Source organism: Lepus europaeus, chromosome 18 (genome assembly GCF_033115175.1).
Source record: "Lepus europaeus isolate LE1 chromosome 18, mLepTim1.pri, whole genome shotgun sequence".
NCBI classification, from domain to species: Eukaryota; Metazoa; Chordata; class Mammalia; order Lagomorpha; family Leporidae; genus Lepus; species Lepus europaeus.
The window spans coordinates 13,240,104-13,261,662 of record NC_084844.1 but is presented as its reverse complement, the minus strand read 5'-3'; the positions used below and the strand labels follow the sequence as shown (position 1 = coordinate 13,261,662).

Genomic DNA, 21,559 nt, shown 5'->3' with positions numbered 1-21,559 from the left:
TGTTCCCTTCACGGTGACGTGGCGTGTTCCCTTCACGGTGACGTGGCGTGTTCCCTTCACGGTGACGTGGCGTGTTCCCTTCACGGTGATGTGGCGTGTTCCCTTCACCAGTGACATGGCGTGTTCCCTTCACGGAGACATGGCGTGTTCCCTTCACGGTGACGTGGCATGTTCCCTTCACGGTGACATGGCGTGTTCCCTTCACCGGTGACATGGCGTGTTCCCTTCACGGTGACGTGGCGTGTTCCCTTCATGGTGACATGGCGTGTTTCCCAGGAAGCCTGCTAGCCATAGGATAAAATGCATTTGCTTGGACTGTCCATTTCACTCAGAAATTGGTTTTGGAAAAATGTGATTTTTCATTGTTAAAAAAACAAACCACAAAGACCACATTTGTGTGACCTTTAAATATTAACCATGTAACTTTGGAGACATTTCATGCTGTCTCGAGTTTCACCAGAGCATGGCTGCTCGGCTCTCTCCCCGGCCTCATGAGCTAATGCAGCCAAATGTTTTAGGACACATTGCCCCCAGGGACCCTCTCTACAACGGGCACAAGCAAATCCTGTCCACTGCAGCTGAGTATCAGTTTTCGGTATATGTGGACATGAGAGTAGGCATATTTGGACAGTAGTATTTTTCGAAGTCCTGGACTTTCCTTAATGATATGTAATTCAAAGGTGGAATTCAAATCTTTTTTTTTTCTTTCTTTCTTTTTTTTTTTTTTTTTACAAAGCAAGCAACACAAGAGGTACCAGTTACATTGATGGGGAAAAAAAATGAGAGCCCTTGTTTTATAAAGATTCTGACAAATTTAGGAGGATGTTCAAGAACAGCTTAAAATTCACTGTTATGAAGTCTTAGCTTGTAATCAAAGTGAACTTAAAATGGAGGTAGGAATTAAAAGTAAAATTAAAGAACCTGAAGATGAAGGAGTACAGATAGCTTTTTTGCCGTGTGTAATTCTTACTTTAGGAAGCGTGTTTTAAATTTTGTGTCACGTGCTTTGTACATCATCGGAACTTGCTTCAGATGGTGGAGTGAGAGTGAGGAAGGTCATCTCCTCCTCTTCTTTGGTTGGGAATTCATATCCCACAATAATGAAATGGTCTCGGTTTTAATGCCAAGTTGGAAAACACAGCAAGATTTAAATAAGAAGCTTTGAGATAGGATTCTCTGAGAATTTCGGTCTGAAGGGAGGAGCAATGGAAACAAGTCACCTCGAGGTAGTCTAAGTAGGAGGCAGACAAGGCCGTGCAGGTGCAGGTATGAGAAGTGAGTCTGTCAGGTGTGCTGCGACCCGAGGCAGAGCGGAAAATGCCTGCTATGTTTGGAGATTCTGTAGTTTCTAGAGTTTGCCATGTCAACCTTATTGCTTCTTTCTGTGGATTTGGATCTAAGGCTGTTCTCCTGTTAGCATGTTGTTGGATCTTGGGGTTTTCTTCTCTTTTTAAAGAATGTAGTTTAAAAGTATCTGCCATTTGATTGGATTGTTTAATCCATCCATGCTTTAAAAAATGATTTTATTTTACTTATTTGAAAGGTAGAGGGATAGTGGGGGAGAGAAAGAGAGATCCATTTACTGGTTCACTCCCTCAAGCGACTACAACGGCTGGTGCTGAGCCAGGCCAAAGCCAAGGGCCTGGAACTCTGTCCTGGTCTCCCTCATGGGTGTCAGGTGCCTAAGCACATGGGCCATCTTTCACTACTTTCTGAGGAGTATTAGCAGGGAGCTGGATCAGAAGTAGAGCAGCCAGAATTTGAACTGGCACTCCGATATGAGGTGCTGTGTTGCTGGTGGTGGCTTAACCCACTGCACTACAATGCTACCTAACTTGTTTGTACGTAATGCTATTTTTAGTATGGTTGGGTTTTCCTCTGACTTTTGTTTTTCTTCTGTGTCTCTTGTAGTTTTTGACCCTCTGTTTCATCTTTACTGCCACCTTTTGTATTAAGTATGTGTTTTCTAGTGTTACATTTTAATTCTTTTAATTCTTTTTTAAATGTATTTTGAATTGTTTTCTTAGTGGCTTCTCTGGGGCTTACAGTATATATCTTGTCAGAATCTACTTCAAATTTATACTAACCTAATTCCAATGAGATATAGACACTTTTTAAAAAAATTATTTGAAAGGCAGAGTTACAAAGAGGCAGAGATGGATTGATTGAGGGAGGGAGGAAGAGAGAGAGACAGAGAGAGAGAGAGATTTTCCAGCCTCTGATTTATTCCCCAAATGGCTGCTGGGGCTGGGCCAGGCTAAAGCCAGGAACCTAGAACTCCATCTTGGTCTCCCATGTGGGTGGCAGGGGCTCACATACTCGGGCTGTCTTCTGCTGCTTTCTCAGGCACGTTATCAGGAAGTTGGAAGCAGGGCAGCCAGGACTTGAATTGATAACTCTGTGATGCGATGGATGTGGGATGTTGGCATCACAAATGGTGGTTTACCTGCTGTGCCACAGTGCGGGTCCCTGTGACATAGTTACTCTCTAGTACTTCCTGTGCTAGTACTGTTGTACATATTATACTGAAATATATTACAAACTGAACAATATACTTTTCTAATTATTACTTTGTATAATTCTGTCTCTTTTAAGAATTCTGAGAGAAGAAAGGGTCATGCATATTTGCAGTTTGTCATATTCTCCTCCTTATTTACTATTTTGGATTCTCTTCTCTGAGTCTCTCTAGATTTGAGTTACCAACTGATGTGCTGTTATTTTCAAACATTTCTACAAGTTGTAGCCTACTCTAATTATATACATATTGCTTTATGTAATTGCTCTTTAAATCAGTTAAGAGGAGAAGGAATAAGAGCTGTGCTTTATACTGTCATTATCCACATAATTATCTTTGTAGCAGCACTTTTGTGTGGCTTTGAATTACTGTCTGGCATCATTTGCTTTCGGCTAGAACTTTAGTATATCTTGTGAGTTTGCTCCTAAGGAGCTCTTTTAGGCTTCATTTATTTGGTAATATGTTTATTTTGCTTTAATTTGTGAAAGATAGGTTTGGTAGGTAAAAGATTGTTGGTTGAGTTTTTCTTTTAGCGTATCCACTGCTTTCTGGCCTCCATGTTTTTTTTTTAATAATTTATTTGACAGGTAGAGTTAGTGAGAGAGAGAGACAGAGAGAAAGGTCTTCCTTCCGTTGGTTCACTCCCCAAATGGCTGCCACGGCCTGCGCTGCGCGAATCCGAAGCCAGGAGCCAGGTGCTTCTCCTGGTCTCCCACATGGGTGCAAGGGCCCAAGTACTTGGGCCATCCTCCACTGCCCTCCCGGGCCACAGCAGAGAGCTGGACTGGAAGAGGTGCAACCAGGACTAGAACCCGGTGTCCATATGGGATGCCGGCGCCACAGGCGGAGGATTAACCTAGTGAGCCATGGTGCCGGTCCCTTGTTTTTTTTTTTTTTTTTTTTTTTCTTTAAGTTATCTGTTAACCCTGTTGGAATTCCTTTGTAATTTATTCTCTGGCTAGTGTCACGATTCTGTGTTACCTTTAACTTTCACCATTTTGACACTGGTACGTCTGAGTGTGGATCTCCTTGTGTGTATCCTACTTGAAGTTCATTGAGCTTGGATGTTGTTATTGTTTTTCATCAAATATGGAAAAATTCTGGCTGTAGTTTGAGTGCTTTTTCTGCTCTTGTCTGTCTCTCCTCTTGTTTTCCTGTTATATGTATTGGTGAGCTCAATGCTGTCCTACATTTCTCTGAGGCTTTGTTCATTTTTTTAATAAAAATTTATTTATGTATGTATTTGAAAGAGTTACACAGAGAAGGAAGGAGAGTCACAGAGAGAGAGGTCTTCCACCTGCTGGTTCACTCCCCAGATGGCTGCAGCAACTGGAGATGTGACGATCCAAAAGCCAGGAGCCAGGAGCTTCTGGGTCTCCTCTGTGGATGTAGCGGTCCAAGGACTTGGGCCATCTTCCACTGCATTCCCAGGCCACAGCAAAGAGCTAGATGGGAAGAGGAGCAGGTGATCTCGAAACGGCGCCCACGTGGGATGCCGGCATTGCAGGTGGCAGCTCTACCCGTTGCGCCACAGCATCGGCCCCTGTTCATTTTTCTTATATTTCTCTCTGTTTTTCAGATTGCAGAACTTCTGTCTTCACTTTTGCTGATTCATTTAATGTCCTATTGAGTCCTGCTAGTAAAATTTTCATTTCAATTACTTTACTTTCCAACTCCCTGGGTCATGTATTGCTCCCCAGTGTGATTTAATGGAAGCGAAGTCCCGTGGCAGAGGGCAGAGTATTGCCAGTTTATAAGGCTTATGCTCCTCCTCTCCTCAGGCTGAACTTTTGGAGCGGCTGGGGAGGGTGAGGAGGATGTCCCACCTGCAGCTGCCCCATGAAACAGGAGCTGTATGTGTGGGTGCGAATGTGTGTGTGTTTGTGTATGTGGACACGGGAGATCCATGCTGCCATCTAGATGCTACCATCTGACTGCTGCCATTGCTCAGTGTCAATCTTGTGTGACCGAGTCAGAAGAGGTTGGGGTTTGCTGATGTTCCCTGGCCTGAATGTACCCCAGGTGGTCTTCTGTCCTGCAGGAAGATGGAATTGTGACTCAGCTGTGCAGACTGTTGGTTCTTCTGTCCTGCAGTACAGAGCAGTGTAGCAGAAGATGGGACAGGGAGGTAGGGATGTCCCAGCTCCTGCCAGTTGATCTGTATAGGCCTTCTGTAGCACAGAACCATGGTATTGGGTGTGTGTGTGTGTGTGTGTGTGTGTCTGTTGAGGTCTACCAGCTGCCATAACCACCTGGAGTAGTTCTTTCATCCTAGAAAGAGTTGGGAACTGCACCTTGGTTGTTCAGGCAGTTCTGTAAGTTGGAGTTCTGGTGGGGAGTGGGGCACTGGCAGTGGTGAAGTCCCTTGCTTGAATGCCTTGGCCTCCCACTGTTCTTTCTGAGTTTCTGAGATTTGGTTGAATAAAATATTTCACAATTTCTTATAAGCTATTTGATCAATCTCCAGACTGCTTATTTTGAACAGTTTAAAAGATGACTCCTACTGCTGTTCCAGGTTTAGGTGTTTTGATGACAGTTTATGCTGGGTATGAAGAAAGCGGAGAAATAGCAATGTGTTGCCTGGTGACAGGAATTGTTACGTGCAGGGCAGGTATCTCCCAACTTTGATCTGCTCCCTCCCACCCCCTTGTACCTTAAGTAGAAACCGGTTTTTTCCTTATTCCTAGTTGGAGTAGACTCAGCCCCACCTTTCCCATTCCTTGTAGTGAGGATAGCAGCCAGTCTTTAGTCTGTTTTGCTCTTCAGAATCCTTGAGCAGTCTGTTATTTGATAGACTCTGTTGTGGCATCATAACAGTAGGACAACTGCAGTCTTTAACTCTGTTGTTCATTGAATTTGTATTAGGAAGTGGAAACTGCTTCTGAGCCAGTGATCTTCCAGTTCATCAAAAGATAAAAATTTTCACATTTTATTCAGTGATTTACCTTTGTAAATTTAAATGGATAATGCTCATCAATTATAAATAATGTACTTAGAGAACATCTGTCTTTATTTTCATATTATTTGAAGTGCAGAGAGAGCTTCCATGTGCTGGGTCACACCTCAAATGCCTGCAACAGTCAGGGCTGAGCTGGGCCAAAGCCAGGACTCTGGCACGCCATCTGTCCCATGTGGGTGGCGGGGCCAAATCATCATGCGCATCTTAGGACATGCGTTAGCATGAAGTTGCATCAGAAGTGGAGTGGAACATATTTTATAATCTCATATCCCCCACTACACCAAACATCGAAACAGCTTGATTGGTTCATAAATTAAAATATATTTGAGAGGTGAGTGAATGGCCTACCAGTTAAGTACCTTCTTCCCGTAATGGAGTTCTTGAGTTTGATTACCAGCTGTACTTTTGACTCCAGTTTCCTACCAGCGCAGACTGTGACGGCTCAGGTAATTTAGTTCCTGCCACCCACGGGGGACACCTGTATTGGGTGCTTGGCTCCTAGGTTTGACCTCAGCTAGGGGCTGTTCTGGGCATTTGAGGAGTGAACCCATAGGTGGTAGCTTCCTCTTTTTCTGTTTCTTTGTTGGCTTCTCAGGTAAAACCAAACTATACTAAAAGCCCTACCCTAATTCAGTTAAGTGGGGTTTAAAAAATTCAGTTGCATAAAATATGGTGTTACTTTACTGAAAGGTTACATGAAATGGATTAGCTGAACTCTTACCACTAGAAAGAATGAATTCTGAAAATCTGTCTCCCTGATTCAAATTTGGCTTAGTCCAAGCTGTGGTTTGGTGTTAGCCTGTGACTGTTGGCTGGTCTGCTTCGTTATCTGAGGATTGAGGATTGCTCCTTGGGACTTACAGGTGCACTGATTACAGCCTGATCCAGAGCGAGTGAACTGGGAAATGCGGGGGTGTGGGGACATGCTTCCCTGCTCTCCTCCTTACACTGGATCTTGAGGCTGTTGTCTTTTTTTTTTTTTTTTTTTTTTTGGACAGGCAGAGTTAGACAGTGAGACAGAAAGTTCTTCCTTTTTTTTTTCCCCCCCTGTTGGTTCACCCCCTAAATGGCCGCTATGGCTGGCACGCTATGCGGATCCGAAGCCAGGAGCCAGGTGCTTCCTCCTGTTCTCCCATGCGGGTGCAGGGCCCAAGCACTTGGGCCATCCTCCACTGCCTTCCCGGGCCACAGCAGAGAGCTGGCCTGGAAGAGGAGCAACCGGGACAGAATCCGGCGCCCCGACTGGGACTAGAACCCGGGTGCTGGCGCCGCAGGTGGAGGATTAGCCAAGGGAGCCGTGGTGCCAGCCAAGCCTGTTGTCATTTAAGAACAGGGATTAAATTAAGGTTGGGGGCCAGTTGCCAGTTGCATTATCTCTGATTTTTATGTTTTCATTGGTTGTATTATTGTTATAAATAAAATGTTTTTACTTTTACTGTGTTCATAACAGGGAAGCGTTGTTTCCATTTTGAGATAGTTTTTTAATGCCATGTGCTAAAATGAGATACTTTATACATCTGTTTCAGTTACCATACTCTTTTCTCCGAACACTGGTGGTGATTTTAATATATATGTTTGTTTCAAGGTATTTGAGGTGGTGGAACGTGTGGAAGAGTTAAGAAGGAAGTGGCCAGTGGCGTGGGGGAAGCTGGATGATGGCAGCATTGGTGTGGTGACTCCATACGCTGATCAGGTGTTTAGAATCCGTGCTGAACTTCGAAAAAAGAGATTATCCGATGTTAATGTGGAAAGGGTGCTCAATGTTCAAGGTGAGTATTTAAGTGAGTTCCGTTGTGCAAAATGTTTAAATCTTAAAATGTGTTCACATTTGATTTTTAATTCTCGAGATCTTTTTTTCTGGGCCAACAATTATGTATTTGTTTTATTCCAAGTTCTTTAATGTCAAATCTAGCAGTTAAAGGTCGAGCTGATTTACATGTTTATTAAATTTTTATATTCAAATAAAAGGATATAAAAATTAACAAATGACCATAGTATCTGTATGCATTAGTTTCAGTCAGAATAACACATAGCACATTCTGTTGTTATAGCGCACCTGAGGACTGACTTCTTCATAAAGATTTTACATAAAAATTTCCCAAGTGAATAGTTAACAGTAACTCTTTTAAATTGTCTTCATATAATTAGTGCTATAAAATGTGTGCTTTTAAATATATGAAGAAGCACCGTGTGAGTGCTGAGAAAAGGTCAGAATGGCGTTGAGTTTCCTGGTAATACAGAAGAGTGACACAGTGTCCACATCTTGGGGGAGCACCGCTCAACTCCACCACGTCTCCTCTAGACCACACAACGTCTGGGCAGGTGTTTAGAAAGACGATTAGCAGTAATCTAAAAGCACACAGAGGAGGTCTAGGATAGGTAGTCTAGAAGCTTCTGTTTGAGACTTAGGATTGGTTGAAAGAACTGGTAGAATTGTTTGACCTGGAACAGAGAAGGCTTGGCACTGACATGGAACCAATATTCAGATATTTGGAGACTTGTCATAGAATGAGGGAATAGCTGTGTTCCTATAAGAAGAGCATAAGACAAATTAGACTCTGTAAGGCTTCCTTCTTTGTTGCCTTTGTTGGGCAAGGCTGGTTTAACTGGCTTCTAGGAAGGGGCCTTGCATTGCTGGGGCCTTAGGCTAGGTGATCTCTGAGGGTGGTTTCAATAATAACATTAAAACTTTTTTCTACTGTGATAAAATACACAAAGCGAAATTTCTCATGTTAGGCATTTTTGTGTGTATAGCTCTGCCGCGTGAGGTGTACTCACATTTGTACCGTCTCCACCATCCGTCTCCAGCACCTTTTTCATCTTCCCAAACTGAAACTCCATACCATTAAATATAAACTCCCATTTTTCCTTCCATCTTGTCCCGGGCAATGACCATTCCACTTCTACCGTATCCATTTTTTGTTTTTAAAAATTTTATTTGAAAGGTAGACTTACAGAGAGTGAGAGACAGAGAGGTCTTCCATCCACTAGTTCACTCTCCAGATGGCTGCAACTGCCAAGGCTGGGCCAGGCCAAAACCAGGAACCAGGAGATTCTTCTGGGTCTCCCATGTGGGTGACAGGGGCCCAAACACTCGAGCCATCTTCTGCTGCTTTCCTAGGCCATTAGCAAGGAGCTGGATCAGAAGTGGAGCAGCTAGAACTCAAACTCGCACCTATATGGGATGTGGCACTGCAAGCAGTAGCTTAACCCACTATGCCACAAGGCCAGCCCTCTGTGTATCAACTTAACTGTTCTAAGTACCTTATGTAAGTGCAGTTATATAGTGTAGATTGAATATCCCTTATTTGGGACCAGACGTGTTTCAGATTTGCAAGTTATTCAAAATTTAGGTGTTCAGACTTGATATGTCCAGACTATATTTATTCTCCTGTGACTGGATTATTTCGCTTAGCACAGTGTCTTCAAGATTTATCTGACACATGCTGTAGCGTGCCTTTGTAAGGCTCAGTAGTTCAGGTGCCCGTATGCTGCATTCAACTGTTTACCTGCCTGTGCACCCTGGGGTTGCTTCTACCTCTTGCTGATGGGTATGATGCTTCTATGAATGTGGTTGTGTAAATACCTCTTTGAGACCTTGCTCTAGTTCTTTCAGGTGTTTTTCAGCAGTGGAATTGATGGATCATGTGATAATTGTGTGTTTAATGTCCGTGGAGCTGGCACGTTGTCTTCCAGAGCTGCGCCATTTTACATTCCTGCCAGCAGTGTGTGGTTTCTCTGTGTCCTCGCCTCGACACTCCCACCAGTGTTTCCATTTCTCCACATCCTTGCTGACATCTGTTACCCAGCAATGCCATTTTTTAAAAAATGCAATGCTTTTATTGTGTCTGTGGTTCAGAATGACAGTCTTAAATCTTTGTTTAAAAATTCTTTTTTGTAGGAAAGCAGTTCAGAGTTTTGTTTCTTAGCACAGTACGTACAAGACATACTTGTAAACATAAACAGACACCAATTAAAAAGAAAGAGCAACTTCTGGAAGATTCCACAGAGGACTTAGATTATGGTTTTTTATCTAACTACAAGCTTCTCAATACTGCCATCACGAGAGCACAGTCCCTGGTTGCTGTGGTGGGTGATCCCATTGCTCTGTGCTCTATTGGAAGATGCAGGTAATTATGTGTTCTGACTGAGACATTAAGGGGGACATGGGGACTCTTGGGGACTCATTTGTATCCTATGTATTTGTGTGCCCCTGACCAGACCAGGTGTGTGTTTTCAGCACCTGATTCCCAGTGGAACACAAAGTGTATTACTTGTGATCGACTCATTCTCTGTATGGCTGTGTACTCCTTTACTCAGTCATTCCTGAACAGATGTGCCCTAGGTGCTTTTCGTCATCTTCTAGCCCTTCTAGCCACTGAAGGTGACAATGTAGATAAGAATCTCTGCCCTCATGGGGCTTACATTCTACTGAGGAGGAGAATTAGACTGATAATAAACTAAGGATATTAAATGGCAAAGAAATAGAACATTAAGAGGAATGGGAATGGTGAGGGTGGGGCCGACTGGTTTGTGATCCCAAAGTTTGGTCAGAGTAGGCCTCACTGAGAGGCTGGTTTTTTTTTAAACAATTTTATTTTCATTTTATTTGAAAGAGATCTTTCACTTCCTGATTCACTTTCCAAATGCTGGCAAACATTTGGTGCTAGGCTAGGACAAAGCCAAAGGCTGGAACAGAACCTCCCACTTGGGTGCCAGAGACCAAAGTATTTGAGGCGTCACCTGCTGCCTCTGTGAGTGTGCATTAGCAGGAAGTTGGACTGGACGTGGAGCAGCCGGTTCTCAAACCATGCACTCCTGTACTCGATGACTCGATGTGGGTGTCCCAAGCACAGCTTTAACCACTTAGCCACTGTGTCCAATGCCTGCTTCTGAGAAGCTGACCTTGGACGTGCAGATATCGGGGTAGCAGTGCTCTAGAACGAGGTAGTGATTGTGTGTACGTGTGTGTCTTTGATGGGGATTCAAGTTTGTTTTGCCTGCTGCCTCATCTTTCCCTCTTCTTTATTACTTTACTTTCAGTTTTGTTTTTTTTTTCTTTTTTTTGACAGGCAGAGTGGATAGTGAGAGAGAGAGACAGAGAGGAAGGTCTTCCTTTTTGCCGCTGGTTCACCCTCCAATGGCCGCTGCGGCCAGCGCATCGCGCTGTTCCGAAGCCAGGAGCCAGGTGCTTTCTCCTGGTCTCCCATGGGGTGCAGGGCCCAAGCACTTGGGCCATCCTCCACTGCCTCCCCGGCCATAGCAGAGAGCTGGCCTGGAAGAGGGGCAACCGGGATAGAATCCGGCGCCCCGACCGGAACTAGAACCCGGTGTGCCGGCGCCGCAAAGCAGAGGATTAGCCTGTTAAGCCACGGTGCCGGCCAACTTTCAGTTTTTTAACAAATGTATTTATTTATTCGAGAGGCACAGAGAGAAAAAAGGGACAAAGAGAACCATCCATTGGTTCACTCCCCAGAGTCTCACAACATCTTGGGGTGCTGAAGCCAGGAGCCAGAAACGTAATTCGTGTCTTCCATGTGGGTGGCAGGAACCCACTTTCTTCATTACTTTCTCTCAAGGTCTGCATTAGTGGGGAACTGGAGTCGGGAGCCTGAGGCACAGAGGACCCAGGTACTCTTGGACAGGACTTAGGTATCTCAACTGCTACGCCAGATGGCTGTCCCATGTTCCAAGTTTTGATGAGTTTTCTTAACGTTATTTTCTCTGGAGGCCTCTCAATGTAAATAATTCTTTGTATTTGGTCAATCCAGAGAATCTTTTTTTTTTTTTTTTTAAAGATTTATTTATTTATTTGAAAGTCAGAGTCACGGAGAGAGAAGGAGAGGCACAGAGAGAGAGAGAGAGAGAGAGAGAAAGAGAGAGAGAGGTCTCCCATCCGCTGGTTCACTCCCCAGTTGGTCTCAACGGCCAGAGCTGTGCCCATTCGAAGCCAGAGCCAGGAGCCAGGAGCTTCTTCCTGATCTCCCACGTGGGTACAGGGGCCCAAGGACTTGGGGCATCTTCTGTTGCTTTCCCAGGCCATAGCAGAGAGCTGGATGGGAAGTGGAGCAGGCAGAACTCGAACTGGCGCCCGCCCATATGGGATGCCGGCATTGCAGGCGGTGGCTTTACCTGATACACCACAACGCTGGCCCCAATCCAGAGAATCTTACAAGTATGGGGATTAAAAATGGTCATTACTTGTTTGGATGGCATTTTTAGTGTCTGTTAGGCTGTAGTTATGAAGAACAGTTTATACTAAAATATGGCTAAAATACCAACCCGAACAAGATATTTCTCCTTACATGTTTGTGACTTTACCAGTTAATAGGAATTTTAACTGTGTAAACCAGAGTGATAAAAGATTTATCCTTGGAATGTTGCAAAGCTATGTTAGCATCTCTTAAAAAGCAGTTGAACAGAAATATATGATATTCTTTTATAAAAAAAGAAATGTATCAGAGATTACTTACTATTTTATAAGAATGGTAGTACCCGTCACAGGGAGTTCAGAAAAGCAGAAAGATGTGTACACAGTCTCCACATTGCCTGAGAGAATTGCTGCTTTTGGACTTGTTGGTATTAGTGTAGACAGAGTTGTTGGAACATCCCTCATTTCTACATCCCATTTTCTGTTGCCGTGTAAACATGGCCACATTTTGTCATCTGTTTTCATGTGGTTACAGGAAAAATATTCTGTGGGAAGGGAAACTGGTTGAGATCTTTTAGAATAAAATTAAAATTTAAGATCCCAAAGAGAAGTTAATATTCTTTGTAGGGGAAAGCTATTAACAAAGGGATAAGTGGAGTTTAATTATGGCTACATTATGAAAAATAGCATCTTTTTTTCAAAAAAAGCAAAGAGTAAAAATACATGTCTTTTTCTTTTTTTCTTTTTTTGAAAGATTTATTTATTTTTATTTGTTTGAAAGAGTTACAGAGAGGCAGAGGTACAGAGAGAGAGAGAAAGATCTTCCATCCGCTGGTTCACTCCCTAAATGGTTGCAACAGCTGGAGTTGTGTTGATCTGAAGCCAGGAACCAGGAGCTCCTTCCAGGTCTCCCACGCAAGTGCAAGAGCCCAAGGACTTGGGCCATCTTCTACTGCTTTTCCAGGCCATAGCAGAAAGCTGGGTTGGAAGAGGAACAGTCGGGACTCGAACCACTGTTCATGTGGTTGCTAGCACTGCTGGCAGCGGCTTTACTTACTATGCCACAGTGTCAGCCCCACAAGATCCATGTCTTAACTGTGAACAATTTTGTTATAGGGGCCAGTAGCAGGTAAAGCTGCTGCCTGCAGTGTCAGCATTTCATATGGGCGTTGGTTCGAGTCCCAGCTGCTTCATTTCCATTCCAGCTCTCTGCTATGGCCTGGGAAAGCAGTAGAAGATGGCCTAAGTTTTGGGTCCCTGCACCCACATGGGAAACCTGGAGGAAGCTCCTGGCTCCTGGCTTCAGATGGGCACAGCTCTGGCTGTTGAGGCCATTTGGGGAGTGAACCAGCGGATGGAGTACCTCTCTCTCTGTCTCTGCCTCTCCTTCTCTCTCTGTGTAACTCTGCCTTTCAAAAATACATGAATAAATCTTTAAAAAATTTTCCATTGTTCTATGTCTTTAATTTTATATTTAAAAAATAGATTGTCGGCCGGCGCCGCGGCTCAATAGGCTAATCCTCCGCCTTGCGGCACAGGCACACCGGGTTCTAGTCCCGGTCGGGGCACCGATCCTGTCCTGGTTGCCCCTCTTCCAGGCCAGCTCTCTGCTGTGGCCAGGGAGTGCAGTGGAGGATGGCCCAAGTGCTTGGGCCCTGTACCCCCATGGGAGACCAGGATAAGCACCTGGCTCCTGCCATCGGATCAGTGCGGTGCACCGGCCGCAGCGTGCCAGCTGCGGCGGCCATTGGAGGGTGAACCAACGGCAAAAAGGAAGACCTTTCTCTCTGTCTCTCTCTCTCACTGTCCACTCTGCCTGTCAAAAAAAAAATAAAAATAAAATAAATTAAAATTAAAAAAAAGAAAAAAAAAGGAAAAAAAAAAAACCACAGTTACAGAACAAGATGATCTGTATAAAACATAACTAGAAACAGTTGAAGAAACAAACAGGTATAAGAACGGTTTTTGGGCAGTTAGTTTTGAACTCTCCTTATAAATAACTCCAAATATTTATCAACCTGTTTATTGTTAAAGGAACCATAACATCTGTCTGTAGTCATACGCCATGAATTGCATGAGATCAGCGTTTTTCACCTTTCTCTGACATAAGTGATTACTTTTTCCAGAGCGAATAATTAAATAATTCTCCCTGAGGCCATGTTGTCAGAATTACCCAGGGCTCATTTTTAACTTAATGCTGGGTTTACTGCTTGTTTATTTCTTACTACTCCGCTGTGGTGCACCAGGGACTGCATATTAATGTATAAGCTACGCAAAATATTTTCAGGGAGATAAATATATATTGTCTTCTGTGGATAATTGGGAATGTTAATTATCTGTTTTATTTGGACAATTTAATTATGACTCTAGCCCAAGAGTGGGTAGTTGAGGAGTATGAATATTTAAACTAATCTTAGTGACAAGTAATCTCACTGTGTAAGTGAGATTACGACCCAGAGGATGTAGTATAATTTTTGGATCCTTTAAGAATGAGGTGAATTCTTTTTTTTTTTTTTTGGACAGGCAGAGTGGATAGTGTTGAGAGAGACAGAGAGAAAGGTCTTCCTTTTTGCCCTCCAATGACCACTGCGGCCTGCGCATCACGCTGATCCGAAGCCAGGAGCAAGGTGCTTCTCCTGGTCTCCCATGCGGGTGCAGGGCCCAAGCACTTGGGCCATCCTCCACTGCACTCCCGGGCCATAGCAGAGAGCTGGCCTGGAAGAGGGGCAACCGGGACAGAATCCGGCGCCCCAACTGGGACTAGAACCCAGTGTGCCGGCGCCTCAAGGCGGAGGATTAGCCTGTTAAGCCACGGCGCCGGCCGGGAATGAGGTGAATTCTTAGAAGTTTGAGTCCATAAGGACTTTGCTACGCACCCTTTTTTCATTTGATAGTTACAGAAAACTAATATGATATTGCAGACTGTCGAATTTTCAAGGAATAGATAACTGTAGACTCTGTCAGTTGTGTACTCTTGTTTGTATTTTCTTCCCTCCCATTTGCAAAGCTAACAAACATTGATGTGGTCTCTGCCGGCTGCTGCTTTAGGTGCTTTGCCCACGTGACCTCACTCAGCCGTCCCAGCATTCCTGCAGTATGGGTTTTGTATTTGCATTTTAAGTGGGCAGCCTGATTCAGAGAGTTTAAATAAATGCCCCCAGGTCACATGGCTGTTATGTGGTTCACTTAAATAGGTATCAGACCGACTTCAAAACCAATGCTGTTCTCTCTGGGTTCTGCTGCCTTTCCCAAGAAGTGAAAAATAGGCCCAGATGAATCGCACTGAAGGGGGGGAGGCCAAGGGAGAGTGACTGCATTTCTTATATGTTTTGTAATACGTATTTAATAGCTTTAGTATTTGGAGATCAATTTTTCAATCTTTAGTAGCATTAGTGTATGACTGCAATAGGTTTTGAGTCTGTTTTTCTTCTTTAGCATTTATTAATTTGATTTAGAAATGGTCAGCATTAAAATTGACATTCCAACCTCCTGTATTTTCCATAATTCTTTTGACTTATAACTTAGTCAATTAATGTTGTGCTTGTGTAAGAGAAAAATATTTGAATAGCTGGTTATTTTCTAAGAATCCTCATGAGGCTCTCTACTTTGTGGCGCAGATTTGTGTCCTGAGCTGGCTTTTCTTAGTCATCCAGCACCTGGCTAGTTTGAATTTACAGTTCAGATAGATAGGCATCTATGTGTACATCTACATATGTATGTGTGTGTCTGTGCACATCCATTTGAATTGTATAAATCATATTGAGTTATATATAGTAGGTATATGTAGGTAGACATATGAAGAGGCTTCGAAAATTGGGAAATGTGCATATCTTTTAACTCCATTTCCATGAACTTTTTGAAACTGTTGCATATACATGTATGTATCTACGTATGTGTGGGTATACCTAGAAGTACACATTTACTGTAGTGAGCTCCATCAGTTTTAAAGTCCTGACGTACTATGTAGACAGCAGAAGTCGTCATTCTGGCTTACACAGGTAGTTGAGTGTTGACCGTGTTACTTGCACTTAGGAGCCGGAATTGCTCAAGAGCGTCTTTTCCATGTACCGTGATACTAGGCAGCTCAGTGGTTTCAGAACAAGTCTATACGTCTGGTGGGCTGGGAGAGAGACCACAGCTGCATCTGAGTCATCCGACTCCTGCACTTGGGCTGTGGGGTGGTGCTGGTGGGAGAATTTGGAAATTAGGTGAAGTAACTTGCAGAGCTTACATTCATTTCTGTGGTCTCATCCATTGAAGTTTGAAATTGATGCCCTAATCTTTTCTGTAGGAAATTCTGGGAGCGTTTTATTGCGCTGTGCCACGAAAACAACAGCCTGCATGGGATCACTTCTGAGCAGATCAAGGCTCAGCTGGAGGCTCTAGAACTGAAGAAGACATACGTGTTGAACCCGCTGGCCCCGGAGTTTGTCCCCCGGGCTCTCCGACTGCAGCATTCGGGCAGCATCAGCAAACAGCCGCAGTCACCACCCAAGGTAACGGCTGTGCTCATGGAGCCAGAGAGGTTAAAGGGCGAGAATAGTGCAGCGGTATCAGAGGTCCATCGGGCTGCATGTTACTTTAAGTACTGGAACTGAAGGCTGCATGTGGCAGTAAATGGTTTCTGAAAGGAACTGTCTAGATTCGGACATGTAAGTGGAAATATGAAATAGTGTTTAGCCAAGCTTTTGTCACAGTCATCCTCAAGAAGTCCTAGAATTCACTTCTGGATGTGAATGAAAGAAAGCCATTTAGAAGATTATCAGGGGCGGTATTTGGCCTAGGAGTTAAGACACCCACATCCCCTGTGATAGCGCCTGAGTTCGAGTCTGGCTCTGCTCCTGACTCTGGCTAGTTTCCTATGACGTGTACCCTGGGAAGCAGCAGGGATGGTTCAGGTAGTTGGTTCCCTGCCGCTCGTTTGGGTGACCCCGATTGAGTTCCTGGCTCCCAGCTTTGGCGTTGCACAGTCCTGGTCATTGTGGGTGTTAGGGGAGCGAACCAGCTGATGACAGTGGACTCTGCCTGCTTGCCTTTGCCTTTCTGCCTCTCATATTAAAAACTATATAAATATTAAAGATTATCATACTTATTAAAGTATGTCCTAACAACATATTATTTACAACAAATACTGCTCTAACAACTTCATTTGTATAAAGAAAGTAATTCAGATCCTTGTTTCATCACAAGTGGTAATTGGCACAGGAACAAATTTGTCTTTATTTTTAAAATTTATTTTATTTTATTTGAAAGAGGACAGAGAGAGAGAGAGGTCTTCCATCCACTGGTTTACTCCCTATATGGCAAAACAGCCAGAGCTCAGCCAATCCGAAGCCAGTAGCCAAGAGTTTCTTCTGGGTCTCCCATGTGGGTGCAGGGATCCAAGGACTTGGGCCATCTTCTCTGCTTTCCCAGACCATAGCAGAGAGCTGGATCTGAAGTGGAGCAGCCAGTACTTGAACCAGTGCCCACGTGGGATGCTGGCACTGCAGGGTGGGGCTTTAACCTGCTGCACCACAGCGCTGGTCCCTAGCTGACTTCTTGAAGATGATACTTCATTGATCATGACCTATATTTGTTATGTAGAAGGAGTCTGGTTAAAGGGCGTGATGGTGGGGCAGTCAATGCTTTTCCCACTGTGAGCCATAATTAATCTTGGACAGAGGCATCTGGCTTATTTGCTACAGTGTCTGGGGAAAAAAAGCTTGCACTTTTCAGCCAGCCGTGAAGGTTCTGAGAATGGCATGTTGTGTGTGTGTCCTTACATCCATCAGCATGTCATGAGTTAAAAGACAGTCAGTTTTGAGTTTCAATTTAAAAATATAAAAACCTAGTGTGTAAGAATGATTAATGGCTAAATATTTGAAAACTCTTTGAGCTAAATAGGTATTAAGCTAAGAAGAGAATTAGTTTCTGTGTTAACATAGTGTTACATATTCTTAGCTAAATAAAAATGGACTTCCTGTGCAATATGGCTTCAGTGATTTTGCCTTATTCGGGAACTAAGCATGCTACATAAACGAGTCTCTTCAGGTGCCAGGTGTCATGACAGGTGCTGAGGAAGCACAGATGAGCAGCTTACAGCCCAGCCCAGCCCACCCCACCCCAGTCCTCCTGCAGCAGGTGTTGGGGGAGTGCAGAGAAATAGGTGGATTCAAGGCAATTTGTACCTCAGGAGACCCTCTTGAATAATTTATTGGCTGGGTGGCAATAGTGGGAGATTGGGAAATTGTCAAAAACCAGAATATAAACTCAATTCAGGCAGAGCGGTTTTGTCTGTATTAGGTACTGTACTGTGTTAGCCTCTGTGCCTGGCATGATACTGATCCATATAATAGGTTCTAAGAGTGAATCTTAAACAAATGAGGAAAGCTTGAGAAAGCTTTTACAAAAAGCAAGAGGTGTGAGAGAACACGGGACATGTTTGCAGGGGACAGCAAGTAGCTTTGGGTGTGTGAGGAGAAGGAAACCCAGGTAGAAACTTAAATTTTACTGATTTTTTTAAAAAAAGAATAAGATATCACTAAATTATTACACTCCTTTGCCCATTCTTAAATACAATAAACTCTTCTCACTTACTTGAGCAATATAGCTGTCGGTGAATGTCCTGAAGGTGAAGCTAGGTCCAAGCCGTGAATCCAGGTGTGTCCTGACCCCAAGCCGGATCCTGCAGCTGGCTTTGGTGTCCGCTTGCAAGGGAAGGATGCCGTGTGTGCTGAGTGCACTCACTGCCCAGGCCAGAAGCCCTCCAGGGACAGCGTCCTGTTTCATGCACTTGTCGTGACCCCTTGGGCCTTGCCTCACTCTTTGCAAATAGTGGTGCTCAGCAAGTATCAGTAAGTGAATAACGATTATGGTTCATCCAGTGAAGATTGCATATACCTCAAGGCCAAAGCCGCCTCTCCCAGCTTTAAACACATTTAAATATTTATGTGTTCTCATTTTAGTTGGGTGCAGATATCTATGTATATGTATATGAATATACATATATATATATATATATATATATAGAGAGAGAGAGAGAGAGATCGATCTTCAATCTGCTGGTTCACCTCCAAATACCTGCAATAGCCAGAGCTGGATCAAGTCTTAGGAGCCTGGAACTTCATCCAGGTCTCCCACATGGACAGCAAGGACCCAAGTACTTGAACCATCATCTGCTGTCTCCTATGATGTTCGTTAGTGGGAAGCTGGGTTAGAAGCAGAGCAGCTGGAACTCAGACCAGGCACTCCTGAATGGGATGGAGCTATCCCAGGTGGTGATTTAACCACTGTGCCGAATGCCCATTTCTCCCCCAGATTTCTTTAAAGATTTATTTTACTTATTTGAAAAGCAGAGTTACAGAGAGAAAGGGAGGGAGAGACAGACAGAGAGAGAGAGAGAGATCTTCCATCTGCCGGTTTACTCTCCAAATGGCTACAACAGCCAGTCAGGAGCTTCTTCCAGGTCTCCCATGTGGGTGGGCCATCTTCTGTTAACTTCCCATGCAGGTAAGCAGGGAACTAGATTGTAAGTGGAACAGCTGGGACTTGAACCAGTGCCCATACGGGGTGCAAGTGCTGCAGACCATGGCTTAACCTGCTGTGCCACAATGCTAGTCCCGCTCCCCAAATTTTTAAAAGAACTGTCCAGAAATTTTTCTTCACTGATCCTATAGATGTTCTTGGTTATTTTCTGTGTCACTAACACAAGTAGTTCGCCAAATTATTCATATGTGCTTGACCATTTAAAATTATTATTACACACACGATAGGATTAGTAATTTTACATAACAGATGTATAACGAGTCACAGGCTATCTTTGTCACCATAATCTCCTCCCCCACCCCCACCTGTATTCTATTTTACTTCCATTAAATTGTTTGAGATTTGAATTTGTAATCTTTTTTATTTATTTTTCTGTGATGGATATTTTCAAAAACATGCGAAAGTAGACAGAATAGGATAATGAATCAATCCCTTATCATGAGGCTTCCTTGGTTATCAACTTAATCTGCTTCATCTATATCCTGCTTCCCTCATGGCCACCCTCATGTGTGGGGAATTTTGAAGCACATTCCAGTTACTTCACGTGCTAGAGTCTCTTTATGAATGGGGATTTATTTCACTAGTAGAGAAGGTTGTTATTTCTGAGAATGTGCTACTAAGCCATATAATTTCAAGTTTTCTTAATGTAACCCAATTCCATATGAAATCTTAAAAATTGGTGTCTTTCATGTTATAATAAGATTTCAAAGCTCAGTAACATTTCATGTAGATAAAATCATTGGCAGGGTCTGTGAGTGTTAAAAATCCTCTGAAACGTGCTTCCTTTTTTAAACAACAAAACAGACCCGCAGCTCTGCAGTAATCCAGTAACTGTTGTCCTAAGACAATACAAGATACCCAGGGATCCAGGCGCAGGTCACGGGTGCCAGCCCTTCTTGGCCTCACTCTCTTAGGTCCATTACAGCAGAGGGCACGCATGTGTTTCATGGGAGCCTGTGCAGTGCACACGCATGGAACCATTTGCCTGCCCTCCCTGCACTTACTCCCAGGCCAGTTGCTGGGATCAGCATTTGCAAGCTTTGCTAAAATGGGCTAGATTCATTTGTCTGCACTATAAAAGCTACTCAGAGGAGACAGCTCTCTGAGGACCATAGCGTCGTTTTCTAGGTTTCCATTTGTTGGTTTTCCCTGTCTGTAGCTTGCTGCTTCTGTTGTGTTTCACTGTCCCTCATCAGATGTGTCAGCCTTGTTTCCCCGAGGCCCCAGAGCCCACCCACGGTGGACGTATGGCAGGTCCTCAGCAAACATTGGAAAAATATGAGCAAGTGAATGAAAACGTAAACGTGAGTGAACGAATGGTAGATGATATGACCTACATTTGCTGACAAAAGTCCTTGCATTAATTAGCATTCTACAAAGGTACATGCCCCTTCCAAGATTTCTTAGCAGAATGAAATTAGTTTGGAATTATTATTATTCATTATTATGGGATGACTAGTAAGCTAGTTAGCTCTGACTTACTGCTACATTATTATTTTGTTTACAAGATACCAAATACTATGTATTTTGTATAAACCAAAGTAAATTTACTGCTCTGTAGTTACCTTCTAAATCAGAATATGCCAGAGGATTCTGCTCTCTGTAGAACTGTGTAGAAGGCTAAGTTACACTTGCAGATGTGCAATTATGCCATGGGCTTTTCTTGTGATAGCCCCCAAGTGCTGATGTCTCCTGGCTAGCGTGTGTCCAGTTCACAGTGTAGGGTTACCCGCAACTCTGCTTACTCTATGAAACTTCTATTGCTGCTGTAACAAATTAGCACAAACGTACAACCCTAAAACAACACAAGCTATCATCTCAGTTCTGTGGGTCACAGGCCCACCTGTGGCCTGGTTGGGTTCTGGCTTCGGGTTTCAGAAGGTGCCGGCTGTCAGGGCTCCTCCCTGGAGGTGCTGGGAAAATCTGCTTCGATGCTCCTCCATTGCTGGCTGATGCTTGTTCCTCGTGGTTGTAGGACTGATGTCCTTGTTTCCTTGCTGGCTGTTAGCAGAGTCATTCATAGCTTATGAGGCTGGTCAATTTCTCAGATGTATTCCACACATCTCCCAGGCGGCAGTGCCTGAATCCTCTCTCCGGGAGCTTCTCTGACTCCCCTCACATCGCTCACTTCCTCTCCAGTGCAGAACTTGGTTTCCAGCCAGAAAACTCTGCTTTTCAGGCTGGCATGATTAGGTTGAGTCCACCCAGCGTGGTCTTCCTAGTTTTAAGCCCACAATTTTAATTATTTCCACTAGTCGCCTTTGACACTTAACTTGATGTATTCACAGGGTTTGAGGCATCTTGGCGGGGTTGGGGGGAGGCATTCTGTTTACCACTTCAGCTAAACTGTTGGGTTTTCTCCCGTGCTACATGGTTAGCCCTGGTTAATGGGTGGTTAGCAAGTTGC

At 43.9% G+C, this 21,559-nt stretch overlaps 1 protein-coding gene across 2 annotated transcripts in view; it reads left to right on the top strand.

The window, feature by feature from the left end:
• HELZ (helicase with zinc finger) overlaps positions 1-21,559 on the top strand; it is a 176,096-nt gene that overhangs the window by 104,319 nt on the left and 50,218 nt on the right. For both annotated transcript variants that reach the window (XM_062215686.1, XM_062215687.1), the window contains exons 22-24: positions 7,060-7,243; positions 9,376-9,604; positions 15,917-16,121. In XM_062215686.1, coding sequence (XP_062071670.1) covers positions 7,060-7,243; positions 9,376-9,604; positions 15,917-16,121 — 618 coding nt within the window. The remainder of the gene's footprint in view (positions 1-7,059; positions 7,244-9,375; positions 9,605-15,916; positions 16,122-21,559) is intronic.